Genomic DNA, 24,287 nt, shown 5'->3' on the forward strand with positions numbered 1-24,287 from the left:
AGCTGCAGCAAAGGACGCAAGAAAAAGACCAATAAATCTACTCTGTGGAGAGCAACACTCTCAAAGTTACATGTCATATATTTGAATGAGTGCCAGTATTTATTTAATGCTTCATACAATCTTTGATTAGTGTGAAAGGACCTAAGAACAGGGTTTGTCTTTTTACAATGCACGCATAAATGTGAACAGCATAATCAACAATGTACCAGAATATCCTTGCTGTCCTATTACAGGACAAAAAAACAAATAGTAATAATAATAACAATGAATAAAATTTGAGTATTTTACATTGTAGTTGACTAACAAAAAAAACTTGTTATCAAACATGCACAAGCCTGGTAATTTCTTTTTTCTTGCCATGGTACGTCTTATCTCTGAAGACACCATGCATAATCCATGGCCAATTGTTCTGAAAACAAAGTGTAATATCATTAAATCAATATGACCATTCAATGAAAAAAAAAAAATGGCAAAGACTATTTTCCATGGAATGTAGAAAAATTTTCAAAACTTCCATTGTGACAAGATATCTTTTCAACTGCCACATGATCTTGCAAATAGCATATTTTTCCATCATTTTTAAAAGACATTTTTTTCTTCAATAATGAAGAATGGTTCTCACAGCCTTTAAACAACAGCAAATGAAATCATGTTAAGTTATTTAGTAACATGGCATATCTCACAATTCTAGATTATAGATAGTCGATGGTCCATTTCATCAAATGTACAAATGCCTGACGAACTGAAATTCATGTACAGATGATGCCACACAGAAATTACTGAAGTATAGAAATTCATACACAAGAATTTTTAAATATATATATGGGACTGACATGAACCACAGTGAAGATTAAACCTTCATTCACAGACATACTATGAAACCCAGACCAGACAAGAGAAAGAAAAGGAGAGACTGACATGCTACTCTCAATTCTATCCAAACTGCACTCTCACAATTACTACAATCTTCACAGTTTTCTGTCCTCCTTATCAGAAAGATAGATCTATTCAATTGCAAGTGTGGACAACCAGAATCACACCTGGCTTGGAAAAAAAAAAAAGTAGAAAAAGCAGAGAACCCCCCTCCCCCCAAAAGACACTGTACAATTTTGATGCTACCTACCTGAAATCAAGTCTATTCTATCCGAAACTGGTATGAGCTTTCATCGCAACTGTAATTTTCTGCTTTAAATAGAGAAACATGGTAATGGTGGTCATGCAGGTAAAAGTAGTTTGTGTTTGCCAGGAACTGGGTTCCAAGGACCAACTTCTAAGAGAACACAATAATCTTGGCAACACCATCTTCCCCTTTTTTTACCACTAACAAGAAATGTTTCTCCTTCATTTCAGATTTCCTTGCAATTCACACCTTTACATACCTATATACCAAGAAACCCCTTGTGGAGAATGGCATCACCAAATTCTTAGCAGTATATACACAGTGCTAACATTGTTGAATAATTGTACAGATGTTTGTACAGTACAATTTTTGAAGTGATCCCATGTAGAATGTTACAACAATCTGATTATTGCTACACATTTGTGCCAAACAAAGATTCATGTTGATGGAGGGATCATTCTATAGTTAAAACCAACATTCAAGTCCATGCACTTGTAATAATTCATGCTTTACTCATGATAATATCTCAAAGACTTTAATATAGACTCCACTCTCGTTTTTTTCTTCTTTCAATCAAATGTTTGCATCACTTTTTAATAGGATCTAAGTAAGAATTAGGGCCACTGTCCTAAAATTCACATTACAGTAAAAAGAAATACATACTTTCTCATCATTTTGGATATTTCGTATTTGCTACAAAATTACAGGCAGGTGTAACTCACAACTAGGATGAGCCACCTGGTAAAGTTTTCACCCAGTATTTTTTTTTCTCTCGTGGTCGGATATACAGAAAGAATTCCAAACAGCCACTTTTTGTTTTACTCATCCATTGCTAACTCTGCACACTTCACAACAAATCTATGTTAAACATTGCAGGGAAAGTCTAAAACATTTATAGTTACCCCTATGTACAAATACTTTTCTAACCACTGCATGTACTCTTTTATTTCGCTCTCCAGTCCCTAAAACAAAAATGTTAATATACTGTGGCATATTATCTACCATTAACACATACATGACTGACTGACCACAGTCAAACATAACAGAAATGCCAGTGATCCGGACATCCACAAATCAATTATCTTCGAAGTCCAAAGAAAACATATATTCAAGCATTTTGTTGTTTTAGCTTCTTAACTTTGAAGTGCTAAATGACTGCCAGATGAACTTGAGTTACACGCTATCAGTCAAGTCACTAACAAGTTGATCTATCCAGTGTGATACTTCTACCTTTAAAGACCCAGTAGTATGGGGACACCATGGAGTGGGAATGGTGGCTAGTGTGGATATATCTAAAAATCCCCGTAACAAATTGTGGACAGTTTTATCACTAATCTCTAGGTAAGTACTAACAAAGGTGAACAATTTTGACTGGAGTCCACCGTTACCAACAAGCTTACACTTCAATGCCTATATTCGCAGACACATGGCTGACAAATGCTATTTGTGGTTTTCGAATGCCCCCAGTGGGCAACAAATTCAATCAGACCACCAATGATTTCCAGGCTACCAGGGGTTTAAAATCATTGGCGTGAGACTGTGGACAGACACATACATTCCTTCAATCTGCAACGGCTGTACTGGTCATCGGTTTTATCGGTTTTATCGGTTTTATGTGAACTTCTTCTCTTTAATTTATTAATTACTATCTTTCCAAGACTGTTCAGAAACAGCTGTGACACCACCACAAATCTACTTTGTGTTGAAACCATAACCAACAGGGAAATACACAATATCTGATCTCGTAGTCAAAGATCAAGATGTTTCAACTTTGCTTCTTGACCAAATTGTAACAGGTAAACACTCCACATGACATGTACCTGCAGAATTTGGTTGAGAATTCTTCACCCAAACTCTATATATCCTACACTTTTCTTTCTTCCTGCCAAAGTCTCTGAGTACTCTTTGGTTTAAAAAGAGAATACATCTGAAGTGCAATGTTTCTTCCTTTATGCGACTATCATGGCATTCGCACATACTGAGATTGCTTAACTTGAAACACGATTGTAATTAGCAAACTAGAATCATGTTACTTCATCTCAACAGATTGACAAATTGCCCTACATCGACGTACATAATATTGTATGTCAATCAGTTGCAATGAAAACACCTCGACGGAAGAATTTCATGAATTCGAATAGAACCATGTTTCAAATTATGCAAACTTGTGGTGTGACTGCAAACTAGAATCACCAAGGGTGATTGAAACTTAATTACAATTGTGTTTCAAATGACCGTGAGGAGTGTTTTTCATTCATGTTTTGCCAGAATTAAGCAACGACACTAGCGTGTGAACATAACTTATCTCCAATCGTGTTTTGGGAGGCGGAGACTACGGTGACCTTCCAATCACTCCTGCAGAAAGACGGCTCACGAGTGACTGATTGGAACTTGGCAAAGAAGCCAAACCTTCCCTCCTCCCTCTGAAATTGAAAACCACAAAATCCACATAGCCTTCCACTTGTCATGTGAACGGACGATGATTTGAATCTTGATTGCAATCGTGTTTGTAAATTGTGTTTCAAAGTAAGCAAACTCGTTATGTTTAAAAAGGTCACAAAACAAAGGACACAATGATTCCTCCGCTCATATTTCATCATCTGTGTTCATCGTAGTCTTATTAAAAAAAAAAATTTTAAATGATCGTCCACAGAGGATTCCTCAAAGGATAAGGAAGAGATGAAATCTTTTAAGATTACGATACTTGTAGCATGCCACTCTCTTGGAAGTCTTGCGTTCTGGAGTGGCAGGAATTGCATTACACTTGCCACCAGTGATCTCATTTGCACTTCAAATATGATGCAAGACTTTGTTTTGTCACATGATAAGGTTAGAAAATGAACATGATCTGAATGTAACATACGGAGCTAAATATACTTTACCGATTGCAGTACCAGGGTGATCTTAAAGCCTCACATTACCTTATTAGTAGAAATATGACTATGCTACATTCTAATAGGACAAAGATAGAGTACATGTTACATAGAAAAGAAATTAAGAAACATGTAAGCATTACATAAGGACCAGAGAGAATGTAGTTGCAAAATGTTAAGATATTCTTCAACTTTACTGTCTACAGACTTGCAAAAGAAGATTCAGTTGATCTTGCACTACACAGATCCACAATTTATGGTTAAAATAAAAAGTCACACTTTTGGGGAGGCACAGTCTAGAAGCAGGCGGCGGTGTTATCAGTCCATTAGGATCTGTATCGGATTAAGGAGGAACCCTAATAGTCATGACTAAATATACTATAACAAAGATTATATACACTTCACATTTGATACATGTAAACCTGAAGATGACCTCAAGGGTCCTGAAGCTATGAATTTAACAGGGGTCAAGGGAGATAGATTGGATTTGGGGAGGGGGAGACTATGGGATGGGGATAAGGGTGGAAAGCAGAGAAAGAGGGGGTGGGGAGGGGGGCAAGCTTATTGCTCCTGCTGGGCTGCTGCCAAGTCCTGCTGAACCTGACTGAAGTCAAACTCTTCTCCAGTCGCCCGCTTGTAGAGCTCTAGGATATCGTCGCACGTCGTCTCAAAGTGGGTCGTGGGATCATAAGATTTGGTGATGAAAACCTGCCAGAGGGATAAAACACGCAAAGATAACAAAATGAAACCATTTCTAGAAATGGGCACGCTTTAGAACATTGTTCATCCTTCCACTAATGTTCAACATTTGGCAAATCCACAATGACAGAATAATTTGGCAGGCACCATCGTTAAAACGGTTTCTTCAATGCAGTCTTTCTCAAACCTAAAATCTTTGCAGAGCATGTAAGGGTACCCATTTCAAACCTTACAATATTTGCTCCACATTCACATGATATACCGGCTCCTAGATTAAACACAAAAGTGAGGAACTTTCTGCCTTAATTTTTGTCATGTGAATGCAAACAGTGCACTGAAACAGCTGAGGCAGCCCCATCTTTTATGCATCACCACCAGTCATTCAGTTTCATTCTGCAGTCCAAGTCAGTGGGCAGACAGAATTAGTTTGCACAAGGAGAGTTGGCGCAGTTCCAGCAATATGAGCAAACTTCAGGCAAAAACTACATCCATATTTTTTAAATTCAAAAGCATTATTTCCTGACTACTCCAACATATTCTAAATCTTTGTATGCAAGCTAACTTCCCTGTCTATACCATACCTCTCACAACAGAGCAAGCACTGCTACTAATGACTCATAAATTCAACAATAGTAAGTTGAAACCCTTGCATATTTGTACGCTACACACAGGTTGAATGCCCATTGTGCGAACAAGTGAAACAAATCCTACGAAAGGTAATAAAGCACTACACCAGGGTCACATTTCATAAAAGATCTTAGAATAGCAATTCTTGCTAGAGTAGCAACTTCCCGTAGCAACAGCCAATCAGCAAGCTGGAGTTTTGTTGTTACTATGACACTTGCCATTCCAGCAAGAGTTGCTATCATAGCAACACTTTAAGAAATGGGGCCCTGGTTTCAGAGCTGCTGAATCTCTGATAGTAATGTGTGAACGCACAACGTTCCTCTCCCATGAGCTACATCTGTCACACTAGTAAGGTCTGCTCCATGAGGCTGGACACTGTGTGAATGCAGTACTGTAAAGCTGTTATTTTTGCGAGGGTTTAATTTTTGTGAATTTTGCAAATCACTTTTGGGCCGTGAATTTGACAACACCCGAAAATACCGCCACATCCTAGGGTATGTACGAGTATTTTTGTGCACTCAGTCATATAGTAAGTAAGTGCATTTAGGGCCTTCTGTAAAGTGGCCGAGCGAACAGACAGGCATTAAAAATGGTGCACTTACAACAGCCTTGGTGTCAAATCGCAAAAGCAACATCTCACAAAAATGTCTGTGACCTCCCCATTTGCGAAAATATCTGTATGCGAAAATAACAGCTTATACAGTACTGGAAAGAAATTGTACAAAAGCTGATTCAGGCCACCTTGCTAGTGCTCCCGTCATCTGTGGGTACCATGATATCGGACACCTCCACAAATTTCTTGTGGATGGGACCAAGGAGTTCCAGGCCGGGCTTGAGCTCCTCCTCAGGGTTACTCGTCTCAACCGTGGTGGCCACGAGGGCGATGTACCAGTCCTTGGCAGCAACATTGTGGGTGTATGACACACAGAGGACATAGATGTCTGCAAAGGAATACAGAATATGTGGGCAACATATAGGTAAAAGTGTTGGACTACACCGCAACATCATTTGTCTCTGTTTGCTTGTGTGTGTGTGTGTGTGTGTGTGTGTGTGTGTGTACTAGCTCTATTGGATATAAAGAATCACTGGCAGCATTTGGATATTAAGTGCGCAATATAAACTTAAGGTTGTTTAACTCCCATGCGGATCTTTGTCAAGCATAGAACTTGAAGATCACCTCAGGAGAAACTTCTTTTAATAGAGAATTCAATTACCACTCAGAGTGGACATGTGTTAAGTCTAAAACTAATCTAAAACTAATGAATGAACAACTACTGTATACTCCATATATTTAGTGAGTCTAATTTTTCATGAATCAGACTTCACAACAATTTCGGGAGTGGTTAAATTTGCGATTGTGGAGTCCAGTACTGAACGGAGAAATGTATGCGTGCATGTCACATTCATGTCGGGATCAGAGATAATATTTTTGTGTGCTTTAAAATCCACAAATAGCACCCGACTCACGAAATTCGCGAAAATAAAAACCTCACAAAATATTCGGCATATACAGTACGTATCTCCGAGTACACTGAAAATTCTTGTATCATGATGCATATCATTCTAAAATATGGGAGTTAAAAGATAATTTATCTTAATGAGTATGCCGTAGTTTTACAGCTATTATGTTAAACATATTTCTAAAATATGAGGATCAGAAGAATAAATTGTCTCGCACAAGTATTCAGTTAATATTTGCGCAATATCTAATGGGTTGTTCTAATACCAGTCAGCATCTGGATATACATTATCAAATTGCAGTAAAACAATGTTATTAATGTGGGTTGGTCACATACCAGGTACGGACTAGATAAACATGATTACATGAAAGAACATGATTTGGAATGGTTTCCTAAGGCCATTACATGCTGGGATGTTCTTCCATGGGGTAACATTTCCATGGAATCAAATAGCAAAAGATAAATAATAGAACAATCTCTTGGGCAATCAATGGAGTCTGCTTGTGCATACCATACAGTGCTCAAAAACTGAGCAACTGCTAATTTGCAGCACTTACAGAAATGTGATTATGGAAAGCAGTGCTTAAAGGGGATGGCTAGTAACTGATCAGTGGGAATCAGTGGGAATGCTGAGGGATGATTGTTCCAATCCTTGTGGGATTCATTTAAGGGCACATTATATATCTATTGTTGTGTGAAAATTATTTGATTCAGAATGGTCTCATATTCAAGTAATGTGCAGCTTAATGTTTCCAGGTTAGCATGCCTGTACAGTGATGGGACATTAAACTGCACATTAATGTAGATAAGTTTGAAAAAGTGCCCGCAACAAATTTTGGCTAAAAAAACAATAGAAAACAAAAGGTCGAAAAAAAAATACATAAGAAATTAACAAAACAATAAAAAACAAAAGAAATTGATTTTGATTTTGCTGTCTTTTTTAAAGAAAATTGTTCGATGTGTCTTGAAGAACTCTGACACAAAAATTTAGGGATCCTTCAGTCATTTTAATGGAGTTATAGGTGAAAATATAATTTCATGCATAAATTTGCATAATTAATTTACAAAAATAGAAAGCCAATATTTTTCTTTTGTATGACCATGTAATCTTGTAGTTGACATCCGGCTCTATCTTCAGGAAAAATTTTGCGGCAATCAAGCGATCGGCGGCCGAGATCTGAGGGGGGGGGGGGGGGGTCAAATTGAAACACCTCGAACAGCTCGAACACCAGGGCATCATTGATTGCATAAAACTATGGTAGCTTTTCAATCCATGGAAACTCTGCACTGCATGGAGAGCATCAGTGATTTTCTCGGCTTTAATTGGCTGCGGAACAGTGTTGCCATTGTGGTTACCATTGATTGCAGAGTCACCATTACTTGTAGAGTTAGCATAGTTTTTATGCAACGGGGCTCTGATGTGACTGCCCCCTCACCTGACTTGCGTCCAATCTGGTTCTGGGGGATGATGATCTGGCAGGAGGTGGCGTTGTTCACGTTGGGGATGGGCTGCTTCAGGAGGCAAATGGCCCGCACCACCTGGCCCTCCTTCTTCACCTTGTCAGGGAAGTAAGAGGGGTCGGCGATCACCATCTTGCAGCGGGCCGTCTCCCCTTGCGACGTGACGCCGCACACAGCGCCATTCTCGTCGTACTCGATCTTCTCAATGGGCTTGTCCAGCATGTAGGTGCCGCCGTATATCGCCGACAACCTGTTATGGTGTATTTGATATTGTACATTAATATGTTTCAGTTTCAGATGCATTTTGTAATATGTCTCTGGGTGTACTAGTAATGCATTCTTTGTACATTTGTTGTAACATCCAATGCACATAGAATTTTGTTTGCAGACAATGAAGGAATCAATCAAAACATTGGCACATTAGAGAGCGGTGTCATACACAGGAAGGAATGGAGAAAATGAAGCTTGCAGAGGAATGTGAAAACATAGCAGAGCGCTTGATTGAGATCATTTTAAGTGTCATGTGAGAAACAGCAGTTCACAGGTTTGTGATGAATCCCACTATGGCAGTGTTTACCACACTCTAACAGTGGAAGAAATATGATCGGGCTGAGGTAAGAGAGAAACAGTGACAGAAAAATCAAAACTGATTGGCTCTGATGCCTCTCTTCGTAATCGAAGAGACAGTTGGTCATGTTGAAGACACACAGTTGAATATAATCAGATTGAAATTATGAGAGACAGGGAGAGGTGTATCTGTTGAGGACATGATCTTTTTTTTCACCTTTACTCCTATAGAGTCTGCAAAATATAAACTATCAGAATGACTTTACATTTATTTACTTTAGTCACGAAAAAGAATCTTACTTCAACATCTTGGTGACTCGGCTCAAGTCATGTTGTGGATACTACTGTAAAACGAGGAATGTTTGTGTGCAATTTTAATTTTGCAAATTTCGCCAGCGGCAACATTCGCGAAATTAAAATGCACTGGAAAGTTCTTGCCTACACAATATGCACTTGATGCCAGTGGCAAGGCGTGAAAAATTTCATGCTGCTAGAAAGGCTGTTGGCTCCAATTCGTGAAATTTGCATGCCGCGAATATATCATGTTTTACAGTATCTGATTTTTACACACTTATAAAAACAAAAGAAAACTTTTGTCTCATGCTAAACACACCAGGAATACTACACTACAGATATGACAGATCACAACTTTCTAACTGTACATTTTGATAATGAAACGTCTGCTTCTCTGTGCATTGGAATATACTGTAAAAGTGGATACATTTGTGCAAGTAATTTTTGTGCTGGCAGGATACTAAAGATGAAGTTTGTCTGCTTTTGATTCCACAGAATCAAGACAGTAATCAGTGGAACACATGACAAGCAAAAATATTTGCTTGCTTCTATTTACACATTAATTTCTGTAAGATGTGCGTTCCGAAGTGCTGTGGCATCTTCACTGCATAACACTGTCAACAGAGTGACCATAAGAGGATTAACATTAATTTCTGGTCACACAAAAATTTTTCACACTGCAAAAAATTCCACTTTATTTACAGTAATCTAATTACTGCAGTCAATGGAGTTGCATTGTACTTTAAAATGTTGTTCTTTTAATTTGATGTCATTTTTGTTTTGTTTTGTTGGTCTTTTTTTTTTTTTTTTTGGGGGGGGGGGGAGTATTTTTGTAACCTATCCCAGGTTAGGAAGACTCACCTGGCAAATCCCTGGGGGAGTTCTCCGAGACCATAGAGTGGGTACAGGTAGGGGGAAGTTCCGTAGGAGCTCAGGGATTCGAAGTAGAGGCGGCACCGCTTGATGAAGTCCAAGCATGGTTGATTCAAGTACCTGACAAGTGAGCAGGAAAAAAAAAAAGGTAGTAGAGCCCCACCATTGCAACGTCAGTGATTCGAGGTTTTCGCTAAATTGCTTTAGCTTCACATCACTCACACATAATGAATCATTTTGCCATGAATATGCATATTTCCAAGACAGTGATGTAAACTGACAAACTGAAAATCAAATACAGCATGATCATACATATGAAAGGTACTACCACAGCATTTAAAATGTAAATATCACATCAAATAATACGTCGGAACCTTTACTCTCAACTTTCTGGTTATCTCTATGCAAGCAGAAATGTCAACCTTTTGAACGGCATTGGAGTATTCTGAGGGCTGAAAAAAAGCATATCTCTGGTAGAAAAAAAGCATTTCTACCTCTCATGTGATGGACGTGTGTGGTAATACAATTTGGGGAAAACAATATTTTCTATGAAATCTGCAGTATTTCTGGTGAAAAAAAAAATACAAAATACGACAAAAAAAGTTACAGTTGGCATTTCTATGTCACATTGTGGTGTGTATACTTTATTTGCTTCTGTCTAGAGCTTGTTTCAAATAAGTTTGAATTTGAAAAACGATTTGCAGGGCAATTGCAGAAGAAATGAAATGATTGTAAGCATGCACCCACAAAACTACCGGTAATTCATCTGAGGAACTTCCCAATAAGGATTATATGCACTGACTGAAGTAAAGACACTACCACTGCTGCCTATGGGTTCATATCAGGCACCCCAGGATTGTGTCTACAACCCTGGAGTTGAGCCAAATCTGCTCCTCGGAACCATTTTGTACTCTGCTAAACATTTTTGTATGTTGAATAACTGTGCCGGCAGCACACTGATGATTGCTGATATGCCAGTACATCTGAATTCCAGTACCAGAGACGCTAACATGTCCATGTTGTTGTGATGCTTGTTTCCATTGTTCTTTTACCCATGTGACATCCAAGATTGACCATAGTGTCCTTCATCAATAAAATGGTGTTAACTGATTGGTCTACATAGCATCATGTGACCAAATAAAACATTGCACTGTTGAAGACAAGATGACTAAAGAATTCTTTGACGGAAGAATTTCATGAATTTGAAGATGACTGTGACATCGTATTCATAGTATAGTATAAAAATGATGCACAGGTCTGAGTGCATCAGTCGGAATTGGGTGCATAAGGTAACTATGGAACGCTTAACCCACGAAGCGAAGTGCGCGATAACATGTTTACCACTGTGAGGCAGCGTGCGGCCAGTAAAAATCAACACACACTCTCTCGACCAATGAGATCGCAGGATTTTCACTACCCATTCTATAATCATCTATAGCATGTGTAAAAATGCTATTAGTATCGGCCTGAGGGTCAACATGTGTATAAACATGTCCACTGCGTGATCGTCAAACATGCAACCAAACAACAAAACAACAAACAACAGAGCTAGAGGAATATTTATGTAAGTAAAAACATCTTGTAATTTATCATAAAAGATATGTTTGAGGATATAAAACGAATCATATCATGCACCATTTTGAGCCTCTAGTAAAATTATGGATTTATCATTGCACTTATTTTCTTCAGGGCTGTGCCCCTCAGAAACTAGTGCTATTCCTGTCACCTCTGAATCCACAACTTCAACTAGGGGCTCTCAGTGCATGGCAAATTAGGCTGCTTACTCGTCATCCCTATGCAGTGCTATTGCGTGGCCCGCAAAGTCTTGTGTGTTACCGTCCAGACCATGCTTGGCAAAGAGCTCCTTCATGGTAGTCTTGTTGGGATCGATGCCGTTCCAGGTCTTTGGGTTCCCTTCCTCAAAGTTATTCATGAAGCTGAGGAAGTTTTTGAAGCGTCTCTTTTCAAATATGCCCATGAGTGCTGCAGTTGAGAAAGTCCAGAGAGATTGATGACCAGTTTTGCTCAAAAGCAAAGAAACAAAACAATACAAAAACAAAACAAAAAACGTGAAGTATTAACACATCACATGAAACTAAAAAATACAAAGGAATGCCACTTTTCACTTCTGAAAGAAAACCGTGAAATGCTGAATTTAAATGAAACCACAAATAATGATATGAACATTGAACCAATGCAGTTTGACATCAATGCTGGAGAACAGAGAGCTTTGTGGCCACAGGTATAGTGTTGAGAATTCAAAATTGTCAGGAGATCCTGAGATATATAACATCCCAGGTTTTGCTACATATTGAAGTCACACAAGAGCTACTGTAAAAGTGGACGTTTTCGCGGTGTTTAAATTTTTTGCGCATTTTGTGCAACCAGAAACTAGCACGTAAATAAAAGCAGGCAAATATTTTTGCTTGCCAAATGTTCCCGTCCATTACTGTCTTGATTCCGCGGAATTAAAAACACAAAAAACTCTTCTTCCCGGGTAGAGCGCAAAAAAATAGTCGTGCAAAAATATTCACTTTTACAGTATCATCTGGATACCAGGTATCCACTTTTTCTTTCCCAGTTGTACTTGATGTCTCATGATATTGTATGTAAAAAACTACATGTGTGCATGAAGGGGTACTTGTGATATTTCGAGCAAGAACTTTAGACACTCAATGTCAACCTGTTGATTCACGGATTATTTCAAGATTGGTTGAATTTTATGAAACTCAAGGTTACTTACCACAATGAGAAATTAATGGTACATTCAAACTTTGGTCTTCATCTTCAATACAACAAAAACAAATCCTTCAATTGGGCCATATCTGCTCAGCTATACATATCATGAGATTCAATGAGACGTGGGCAGGCATTCAAGATATGGATCGGACAGTAAGGGTAATTTTAAGTGACCTTTGGACTCTCGCTCCTTCTCTATCTACATTGGTCATAAAATCATACCAGTAATATGTCATGCACATATGATGAAAATTGAGTTGGAGATTCCTAAAGTTGCTATGATTACCAGCTAGGTGGACAATTGGAAAGTAGGAAAACCCATAAACTAATTGCTTCATTTAACCTACAGACCGGAAAAAAAAAAAAAAAAAAACTTTCTGAACTATATTACACAGGAAGTGTACAGACTAGAGTGAACTATAATTTTTCTCCTTTTTTCCCTGACTGAACTTCTGTATACCTACTTTTGAGTGAATTTACACAATGTTTTTAAATTTTGAATTTAGACTAACAAAAACTAGTAATAAATGTTGATGCAATGTGCCCTCCAGTATTTCTGTAAGACTTGCATTCTGAAGTGCTGTGGCATCTTCACTGCATAACACAATCAACAGCGTGACCATAAGAGGGTTAGTAACAAAAACAAAAACAAAACAAAACTCAAGACAATCTGGAGACTACAACTGACAGCATTGATGGTTCTCACAGACAAAGTTGTGACTTAATGCTCACATGGCTTGGATAATTGATGACCACTTATCATCAAAACAGTCTACTACAACGACAGTGAGAGAAAACGCATTTACTGACAATGGAGACCTACAGAAACAGTATACTCACAAGTGGCAAGGGCCTCCTTCTCCGAAGCGGGCACCTTGTGTATCTTCCCTCCCTTCTTGTACACATAGCTACCAGCCACGGACTTGAACTCCAGGTAGCGGGTGACCCCAGAATGAATCAGGAGTTTGACCAGTTGACCTGAGGGATGACAAGTGACACATATAGCAAAATATAACTTGTCTGCATGGGCATCTGCTCTATGCAAACATCATAATTCCCCCAAAAGAAAGCTTATATGTTGAAGACCTTACACATGGTAGCTACCTACAAATAAAGGTTATGTATAATTTGATCCCAATGACAGTACTGCACGCCCCATATACGTCTATTTTGTACATATAGTATTTTGCGACATAGGATTATTAAGAAAGTTTTGCGTGTCCTTGAATTAAAAATCGAGAACCACAGCTACTGCAATAAGAAATATGCACCATCCTTTTCAAGAAGTAAAATTTAGTGGTTTCTCACCTTGGAGACAGCATACTGTATACATAACTGTTATGTCTTGCTGATTTGTTTTTGTATTTTTTGTGGGTTTTTTTTGTGGGGGGGAGGGGTAGTAGGTTATTGTAGTTTCGCAAATATCAGTAAAACTCACAAAATTTGTGAAAAGAAAAGCATAATGAAATATACTGCAAACACAGTACTCCATTGTGTGAAGCAGCCACAGGCTGTAAACTGAGCTCTAAGTAGTTGGCATGTTTCTGCAAGAGTTTTGGTCAACAACAACAACAAAAAAAAAAAAAACCTCTCTTTCATAGGATATACTAGTATACTGCCCTTGAAAGTGCACTCAGCAGTTCTGTTGGTGCATTGTTATATTCTACACTGCTTTATACTCTGCATCCTAATAAAGTCTGTGCAGAGTACTTCTCCACTACATGTACAAGTATAGCACAGTAGAACTGAATGAGACATACAGTATCTAGTCCTTCACTTCTCTATAGATCCATATCCAAAGCACTTGATTCACACTTGATTAAAGAGGCTGTAATTGCGGACCACTCATCGTTGCAGATACATGTAACATGAGAAGGCTGCTGTATTGAAAATGACGGATATGTATCACAGAATCAATCTTAGGCGCATAACGCGCAGCTTTGTGCAGCTTTTGTACAGGTGTGTGAGAATGCCCCTGCATGATGGATTCTGCAGCTATACCATATTTTTGCTTTGCTTGCAGTTGTGTAACTTTCCTCACCTCTGGAATTGTCATTTTCCAATTTACGGCACATATTACACATACTTGCGCTTCTTAAGTGTGGCAAAGAAAGTGATCCTTAGATGGCCAAGACATTTCATACATGGACTACCTGTGGCAAACTTTTCACTACAGTCTCAGCATTTGCATATACATGTATTTGCAGTCAGACTGCCCCAAACAGTCTGACAGAGACATCAGTACAGATATCTATTTATAGCTTGTTCCACATTGACACAAGAATGCAAGGCATACCTGATCTTTATACGTCATTTACATACGTTGCCTGAATGGCAACATCTCACAGTTTCACTTTTGATGTCATTCATCTTGACAGCTGTGGCAGGTATATAGGGCATTTCGAAATAACATAACTTCAGGTAATTACAGTTTGGCGAGTGTAGTGCATTACCATTAGTTTACAATATCCTAAATCAGATGGAATGTATGAGCTTCCATATTGATTGCAATATGAATTGTGATGGATGACAGTGAGACTATGCTTCTGCAGGGCCTATTAGATATGAGTACACGTTTTTTAGCCTCAAATCATTAATTCAATTCCAACTATTCCACTTACATCAACAAACAATTTATCTATAATGTGATACACTCTCCAAACTAAAAAACTAGAAAGAATTGCTACAAAACAGCATGAAAATTGATTACAAAACGTAATAATCTTCCCATAAAGGGGGGGGGGGGGGATGGTTACAACTGTGAATACCTACATGTAGTCTCACATATTTTTTTCTAATGGCTTGCTTGTTTTCAACATCTGCCTCTTCGGTTTGTTTTCCTACTTTATCTTTCCGGGGCACACAGAATTGTTGTAAAATTTATATTGTATCCGCTTCATGGCTCGTTTTGTTGAGAAGCTTCTTAAAATTAGTCAGCTGAAGTCTTACAGAAGACACCTGGTAGACAATAATTACCTGAGGCCATCAGAAACTTGGGGCAGAGATCCACATTCCAGTCCCGACCCCGGCCGTAAATTTTTTCGTCTGCTTCCCCGCTGTCCTTGAACTTTGCAAACAACTGCAAACACAACATGCACAGACCACAATTTCAAGCTTAAAATGTGTGGAACCCTTGCACAGCTCTGGAAGTCCACCAGAAGACACAGAACGGCTACAAAGCATAATGTGCGCTTATTTGACAACAAAATGAATAAATAGGCACATTTTGTCTTCTTTTTAAAAAAACGAACTATTAGACACATACATAGTGTACACAAGACCAACTACGGATTATGATATCCTGATATTGCCATTTGACAGATAAACTTACTAACCTCACTCATCCATTTATACACCGGTACATATTTTTGCTGAAATATTTGTAGCACTTTTTTCATATTTGCTCCATCTACAATGTATACTATCCAACATTCAGAATGAGATTAGTGCAATCTGGTAGGAAGCACAGAATTTCTCTAAAGATTGTTTCCTTCAAATTGCATAAATGGTTTCATCAGCCAAGTATTCTTTGTGTTGAAAGGGTGGGGAACTACAATTGTATTTACATGAAATTGACATGAAATGTTAAAGGTCATGCAGGACCCCACTGTTACATGTGACCTGCAGCCAAAGTACAGCAATGAATCTAATCAAATCGAAGACTACAACTGAAGGATCTGACAGAAGCGTGTGACAAATATTACATAATCAAACAATCATCCAATTATCAGTCTCATTTTGTTAAAGGAAGCCTCATTATTTGTGCATTCATGTACAAATAATTCAAACACTTGATTTTTTCACATACATTGTAAAAGAACATTTGCTTATTGTTGCAGCTAAAGATCACATGTAAAGACACTGACCATTGATAAGCCACAATCTACGTACTCAAGCAACTTTATCACTGCTTTGGGCCTTTGTAAATTATTTTCAAAATCCAATGACAACTGAGGAACAAAATTATGTCTAAAAATATTCTTTGATATACACCCAAAAAACAGTCAATGAGTTAAAAAACATTACTATGTAACAAGAAGGATTTCTGTGATACTCTGAGATTGCCTGTTGACAAGCATGGTACTCCATAAAGTCATACACTCCCTCTTTAACTAGTGACAAGAATGAAATGCTGTGCTGTTCATCGGAAAGCTGTAAATCACCTGACTTGCTGAGGTGTGCAAGGTGCTTGTCTTAACATATATTGTTCATACAATGCCTCTCATGCACATGATTCACAGTGGCCATGAATGGATTCATGGTAAAAGGGCGCTCCGTCAAACACAATAGGCCATCTAACGTGTTGATCTACATACATGTATGATCTGGTAATAACCTTTGGGTACTCCAAGAATAGAACTACAGCAATTTAGAACAAAAAGGCATTCCTTAAAGACAGGTCTACCATCAGCTGTCTTGACATTGCTGGCTTTCAATTCACATTAGAGATCTATACATGCAATATGTCCAAAATATGATTTGTTTTTCATAGACTGACAAAAGTTTCAACAATTTTCTCTGTTCTGGAAGATGAATAGCAATCCAATGCAATACTCCACAAAACTGCAGCAGAGTTATGAAGAATTAGAGTCCTTCACCAGAAACAGGAAATTTTCAGCCACTTTGCATAAAATAGATGACTATCACATCACATGCTTCAAAGTGTTATGTCCCTCATAAAGATGTCACATGTCAAAACCTTGCGATATCTACTACATTTCCCTCAACTTTCCACTTCTCTCTTGCTTCAAATTAACCCTCCATGAATTTCTCAGGGTGCAAAAATACATTTAACTCTCTTGTGGCCATCAGTAAACTGCTTGTGTTCATGGCAAATGGCATTCTGAGGTGGCAGGGCTGAGAGATTTAAAACATCTTGACATAATTAACCCTCCAATTAAGATATATTCGCGTTATGAAAATTTTTGCGAGTTGGAGCCGATGGCCTTTTGGGTGCATGAAAATTTTGCGAATTGCCACTGCCATTCAATGCATTTAGTGTACAAGAACTTCCGCCTGCATTTCAATTTTGCGACTCTTGGCTCTCGCGAAATTTACGAAATTAAAATGCACATAAACATTTCTGGTTTTACATCACTCAGTACCTGGAAAGGATACTCACTTCAGATAGGGGAGTCATTGAAGCACTGGCACCTCCGTAGTACTTCTCTCGATCCATGTGCAACACCTTCCTCTTGGACACTGAGAGAACGCCGCTCAAAACGCATTCCTAAAATAGAAGTAAACAACAACACAAAATAACAATAAAAATCATTATAATGATAAGCATATAGATGACTATGATGTAGACAATACTGATGATGAAAATCATAGTAGCCATAAAAGTAAAAAAAGAATATTCTTTTATGCATTGCTCTTTACGGGAATATCAAATAAATCAGAACTGTTTCATTATCATCATCACTATTATTACTAATACTACAATGTACTAGTACTACTATGACAACGACAACAACTACAGGGCCGTTGGCAGCCTTTTTCGGGGGGGGGGGGTGTGTTTTGACACAAATGCAACCTGCGAGGGAGCAAAGCGACTGAGCCCGTACGATTAAGAAGAGAGGGTCTGGGAGGGGGTATCCCCCCTCTGAGTATATGGAGATTTTTTGTTTTGGGATGTGAAATTATGCGATCTGATGCATACTTGATAGAGTATTTTAACATTATACTTTAAATAGAAACATTATTTTGTATTTTAATTTAGTATTGGGTACTAACTGTCTCAGGAAGATTACATGTGCTTTATACATTGCATATGGAACTGAAAATTAGCCATGGTTTAATCAAACACACACATCGACACACACTTCTGCAGCTCATCTTGCTCTGCGTCTTGCACAGACTGCTGAATGACTTTCTCTGCAGCATCCATTGTCATCCAGTACATGTAGCCACACGAAACGTGGCATACCATACCCTGTATACCGGTATGCAGCGGCATCGATCCATTTGCACGATTGGGGGATGCCAAAATTTGGAGTTGGAATATCTGTGCGAGGGAGTGGAGCGACCGAGCGGGGAGAGGGTGTGGGAGGGGGGTATTATATCCCCCATCCGCTATACCCCCTCCAACACCAAGGAGATTTTGCAGTTTCAGACCTGAAATTCAGCGTTCTGGTGTACACTTTTGGGGGAAATTTTTTGTCTTTTTTTCCTATCAAAAAAGTAAGAAAAGGAGATATTAAAAGATAACTGATTGACTAACTCGCGGCATTTCAGCTCTTGCCCCCAGCGTCTGCAACATCACCGTGTTGGCCTATAGTGATACATGTACATGGAAGTTGACAGGGAGGGTGTGGGAATGGGTAGCCTACCCCCCCCCCCCCACACACACACACACACACACATACACATGGTGGAGCTTTTGCATTTTTAAGAATTGAAATAGAATGATCTGATGCCCACTTGTGTGAGATATTCAGAAAAATTGTCAGTCCCAAAATGTGACAAATCTAAATCTGTGGATAGGAACCGAGCGGGAGAAAGGTAAATCAAAGCGTATAAGCAAGGAGTGAATAGCTCCTTGGTATGAGGGAAACTTTTGAATATAAACACTAAACAAAAAGTAAGTTCCCCCTAAAACAAACCTCTGTAATTTATGAATCAGGAACCTTTGAGGAAATCTGAATACATGATCATGTAGCTGTATTTCTCGGCTACCTTTCATGTGAAATTCAGTGGATATCACTTGGTCACGCTTGAGTGAGCATGTCAAAATGGTCACTTTTTGAAGTTTACAAGCCCAATTTTGCAACTTTGATTTGGTGATATCAAGACAAATTTCAATTTTCCAGGATAAAAAGGCATGCAACGTATAATTTATGTGCTTCTTATTGTACCATGTGACTTGTGCACAAAATTTCATGGTTGAGTGAACACGGGGTGAAAATTACCGAAATGGCCGATTTGACATGTTTCTTGTGGTAATTTCTGTCAATTGAGATTGAATTCGTATGTTGAACAGTTTTTACACACAATTCACGTAATTTCACGGTTGAACCAAATCGCACCAAAATTACAGGTGTCACAAATGTATATACAAGTAGTTATGTACATGTTTAATGTATCAAGGCTGTATGCATGGTTGTTTTAATGTGTACATTGTATGTATACAGGTAGACCAGAATAATGGAGAACATTCTATATGATATAGATATAGTACATACAGGCTGACCAGATCAGTGGAGAATTTTCTACGTGGTATACAATGTAGCTACAGTACATGTATGCATGTGACAGGAAATACATTATAGCTCACTCAATCTAGAAGGATTTAACCCATTCCAGAAAATTCTAGGAAGTGCTGGCTGAGTGAGGCACTGCCCTTGTAACCCAATGTGATTGGTTGTTAATTTTGGCAATGAGGTTATGCACATATTAGGCAGTGAGTCATCCAGGATTCCTGGAATTTGGACTTGCTAGTATGTTCAGGTATGTGGCCCCAGGTTGGAGAAAATTACAGAATGTACTAGAAAGGGGTGAATGGATAGTATATAAGCAGGAGAAATTCTGAGGTAGGCAGAGTACCCAACACCTCTGCTCTGAGAGTTACGTCACTTCTGGCTCTGAAGCGACTTGTTATAGTCAGTCCTGTGTTACCTGCTGACCTGCTATACAACCTGTGTTTGTGGAGATAAGGCCTGGGAGACATTTTGCCTGCAGAGAATTAATTTGCCTACATTGGAGATAGACTCCATATTTTAGTGTCAATGGACATTATTACGGCACAGCTGTGACGGGCTGGATTCCTTGCTGGACATTATAAAGTGAATCCTCATTCAACGCATCAACTGGACGTGGTCGTCATAACGTTTGGATTTTGCACGTTTCGCCGTGGACATACACCTTGTTTATCGTGGAATTTACCCTGGATCTATAACGTGGATTATTGCAACCCGTGCCTCTGGATTTACGTCGGAGGAATCATTCATCGGTGCATCAAGGACCATTCATCTGTGCATCGAACATCGTAGTTAGACATCACCAAGGGACTATATAACATCGTGATTACGATTTGGGCTGTAATGCGTGTAAGTGATTGTATTATTGATTTATAATTGTTTCTCTTGATCATTATTGTACTGATGTGAAAACCGATTACGAGTCTGTACCCACAATATCACTGTTAATAAACCGCCTGAACATTAGTTGATTGTTTCTTTTGTGCGATCATTCTCGGAGTGATTTTGGTCGTAACAAAATTGGGGGCTTGTCCGGGAAGTGAATTTAAAGCCAAAACTTAGAATTTGGAACATTCCGGAATCCAGAATATTGGTACAGACAAAATACCAGTGAGTTGATTGTTCCATTGTATATTGTGTGTAATACATGTGACAATGTCAATCAGTACAATGGATGTTCAGGCATTTGTTCAGAGGACAGATTTGTCCCTCAAAGATTTGCAAAGGTTACGCAAATGTGATTTGACTGCTATTGCACAGCATTTGAATGTAGATGTCCCACAAGGTGTAAGAAAGGCAGAGATTCTTGACTTGGTAGCTGGTCACATGGAGCTCAAAGAAGAAATTGACTCTCCAGATCAAGCTCAAATTTCTGACCAAACACGGCTTGAGCTTGCTAAATTGCAAATGAAGGAGAGAGAAATGGAAATGAAGGAAAGGGAAAAACAAAGAGAAATGGAAATGGAGAAAGAGAAGATGAGATTAGAAATGGAAATGAAGGAAAGGGAAAGAGAAAGAGAAATTGAAATGAAGAAACTTGAAATTGAAGAGAAGAAAATGGAGCAACAAGTGAAATTGCGTGAGATGGAATTGACTCATGCACAGACTGTTGGAAATCGTGAAAGGGCTCCCCCTGAATTTGATTTGGCTAGGAACATTCGATTGGTGCCAAAGTTTGAAGAAAACAGAGTTGATGCATATTTTGTGTCATTTGAGAAGGTGGCTGACAGTTTGAACTGGCCACAGGAATTTTGGCCCATGCTCCTTCAAAGTGTGTTTGTCGGCAAAGCAGCCGATGTGTACTCATCTCTCTCAAAAGAGCAATCACGTGACTATGCTACAGTCAAGAAGGCAGTGTTGAATGCTTATGAGTTGGTGCCAGAGGCATACAGACACAAGTTCAGAAATTCGTACCGCAAACCAGGCCAGACACATGTTGAGTTTGCTCGTGAAAAAGAAATGATGTTTGATAGGTGGTACAGATCCCTGAAAGTGGATCAGGACTTTGATAACCTACGTGAGGTTGTTCTCTTGGAAGAATTCAAAAAGAGTGTTGCTTTCAGTGTGCGGTCACATTTGGATGATCACAAAGTGACAAGTTTGCATAAAGCAGCCTTGATGGCTGATGAGTATGAGCTGACCCACAGAAATGACAACAGACCACCTTTCAGGAATTTCTCTGGAAATAAGAGAGACAAAAATCAGTCGAGCAATCCAAAGAATGCTGGTTCTGAAAAAGGCACGAGTTCTGAAACTTCATCGGCACCAAAGCCTCAATCTGACAAAGGGTCCAGTACAAGTGCAAATGTCATCAAATGTTTTCACTGTAACAAGACAGGGCATGTAAAGTCACAGTGTTGGAAGTTGCAAAACAAAACAAAGAAGGACATGGGATTTGTCATGTCAAAAAGTGTCCTACCCGAAAATAGTGTCTCGTTCAGTGAAGCACAGGCCATTGAAAGTCGATCTCCCAAATTCAAAGATAGGACTAAGCAGGTGGATGAGAGCTATCGTAGCTTTTTGTTTGATGGTGAGGTGACCCCATGTACTTCTGGTGAGGCAGGTAAACCAGTAGTCATCCTGCGGGATACGGGGGCCTCTCAGTCGTTGATGGTGGATGGTGGTATGACTTTTCCACCAGATAGTGCAGTGAATGCAAAAGTCTTGATTCAGACTGTTGATGGCAGTTATATGTCAGTTCCACTGTATAGAGTGGATTTGAAGTGTGACCTAGTTTCTGGTCCTGTCACTGTTGGAGTTGTTCCTGAGTTGCCCATGGCAGGCATTGACTTCCTGTTGGGGAATGACTTGGCTGGGGATAAGGTGGTTGTGTCTCCAGTTGTTTCGGATAAACCAGTGGTGGTTGCTGAAACTGAGCAGTTGCAGGAGGAGTTTCCTGGGATTTTCCCAGATTGTGTTGTGACTAGGTCTCAGGCTCGTAGAGCTGTTCAAGATGATGCGGATTCTGTTGATGTGGAGGAGAATTCCGGTGTTTGGTTGGCAGAAACCTTTTTCAAGGATTTGAATGATGGGGTTGCTGTATTAGGCTCCGAGGCTAACAGTGATGGGCTGTTTAGCAAGTCTTCCTTGGTTGAAGCACAGCAGGCAGACTCTGAGTTGAAAGGCTTGTCTCAGACGGCGTGTTCTGAGGCTGAGGCTGAAAAGGTCCCTGAGTGCTATTATGTCAAAGATGGCATTTTGATGAGGAAGTGGAGACCTCCCCATAGGCCAGCTGATGAGGATTGGACGGTGGTCCGTCAAGTTGTTGTCCCTCCTAGTTACCGCGGTGAGATCTTGAGGATTGCTCACGAGTTACCAGTTGGCGGCCATTTAGGCGTCAGAAAGACAAAGGATCGGATCATGAGGCATTTCTATTGGCCAGGGTTGAATGTGGATGTGGCTGAGTTTTGCAAGACTTGTCACACATGTCAGGTGGCTGGTAAACCACAGCATTCAGTGAAGCCGGCGCCATTGATTCCGATACCTGCGTTTGAAGAACCATTCAGTTGGGTTCTAGTTGACTGTGTTGGACCTTTGCCTAGGACTAGGTCGGGTCATAAGTACCTCTTGACAATCATGGATATGTCTACCCGGTTTCCAGAGGCTATCCCATTGCGAAATATCACTGCTAAGACTGTGGTAGATGCTCTAGTGCAGTTTTTCACTAGGTATGGGTTGCCCAAGGAAGTGCAGTCTGACCAAGGGTCAAATTTCATGTCAGGCATATTTCAAGAGGTGATGTATCGTTTGGGTGTGAAGCAGCTGAAGTCGTCAGCTTATCATCCCCAATCCCAAGGTGCGTTGGAGCGCTACCACCAGACCCTAAAGACAATGATTAGGGCATTTTGTGAGGAGTATCCCGAGGATTGGGATAAGGGCATCCCTTTCCTGCTGTTCGCAACGAGGGACTCCCCAAATGAGTCGATGGGTTTCAGCCCATTTGAGTTGGTGTACGGTCATGAAGTTAGGGGCCCACTGAAGCTCATCAAAGAGAAATTCATGACTGAGGATGATGAGGTCCACCTACTTGACTATGTGTCAAAGTTTCGTGAAAGGCTTTCAAAGGCTTGTGAGGTAGCTAGGGAACACTTGAAAGTGTCACAAGACTCAATGAAGAGAAAGGCAGACAAAAATGCCAAAGCCCGAACCTTCAAACCAGGTGACAAAGTTCTTGTACTGCTGCCCATACAAGGTGAACCACTGAAAGCCAAGTTCAGTGGCCCATACTGTGTCAAAAAGAAACTCAATGATGTGAACTATGTGATCAGTACACCAGACAGGAGCACAGATCAGAGAATGTGTCATGTCAATATGTTGAAAGAGTGCTATGACCAAAAGTCAGTTGGTGTGACATAGATAGTGGATAGCACAGTAG

General features: G+C 39.5%; 1 protein-coding gene across 1 annotated transcript in view; it reads right to left on the reverse strand.

The window, feature by feature from the left end:
- Positions 1-41: 41 nt before the first annotated feature.
- LOC140246249 (rab GDP dissociation inhibitor beta-like) overlaps positions 42-24,287 on the reverse strand; it is a 29,065-nt gene continuing 4,819 nt past the window's right edge. Inside the window, exons 2-9 of the mRNA XM_072325705.1 lie at positions 17,836-17,943; positions 15,690-15,792; positions 13,554-13,691; positions 11,759-11,957; positions 9,963-10,094; positions 8,216-8,490; positions 6,061-6,260; positions 42-4,701 (exon numbers count right to left, since the gene is read on the reverse strand). Of these exons, the coding sequence (XP_072181806.1) occupies positions 4,555-4,701; positions 6,061-6,260; positions 8,216-8,490; positions 9,963-10,094; positions 11,759-11,957; positions 13,554-13,691; positions 15,690-15,792; positions 17,836-17,943 (1,302 nt within the window). The 3' untranslated portion in view covers positions 42-4,554. The remainder of the gene's footprint in view (positions 4,702-6,060; positions 6,261-8,215; positions 8,491-9,962; positions 10,095-11,758; positions 11,958-13,553; positions 13,692-15,689; positions 15,793-17,835; positions 17,944-24,287) is intronic.

Source organism: Diadema setosum, chromosome 2 (assembly GCF_964275005.1).
Source record: "Diadema setosum chromosome 2, eeDiaSeto1, whole genome shotgun sequence".
In the NCBI taxonomy this organism is placed as follows: domain Eukaryota; kingdom Metazoa; phylum Echinodermata; class Echinoidea; order Diadematoida; family Diadematidae; genus Diadema; species Diadema setosum.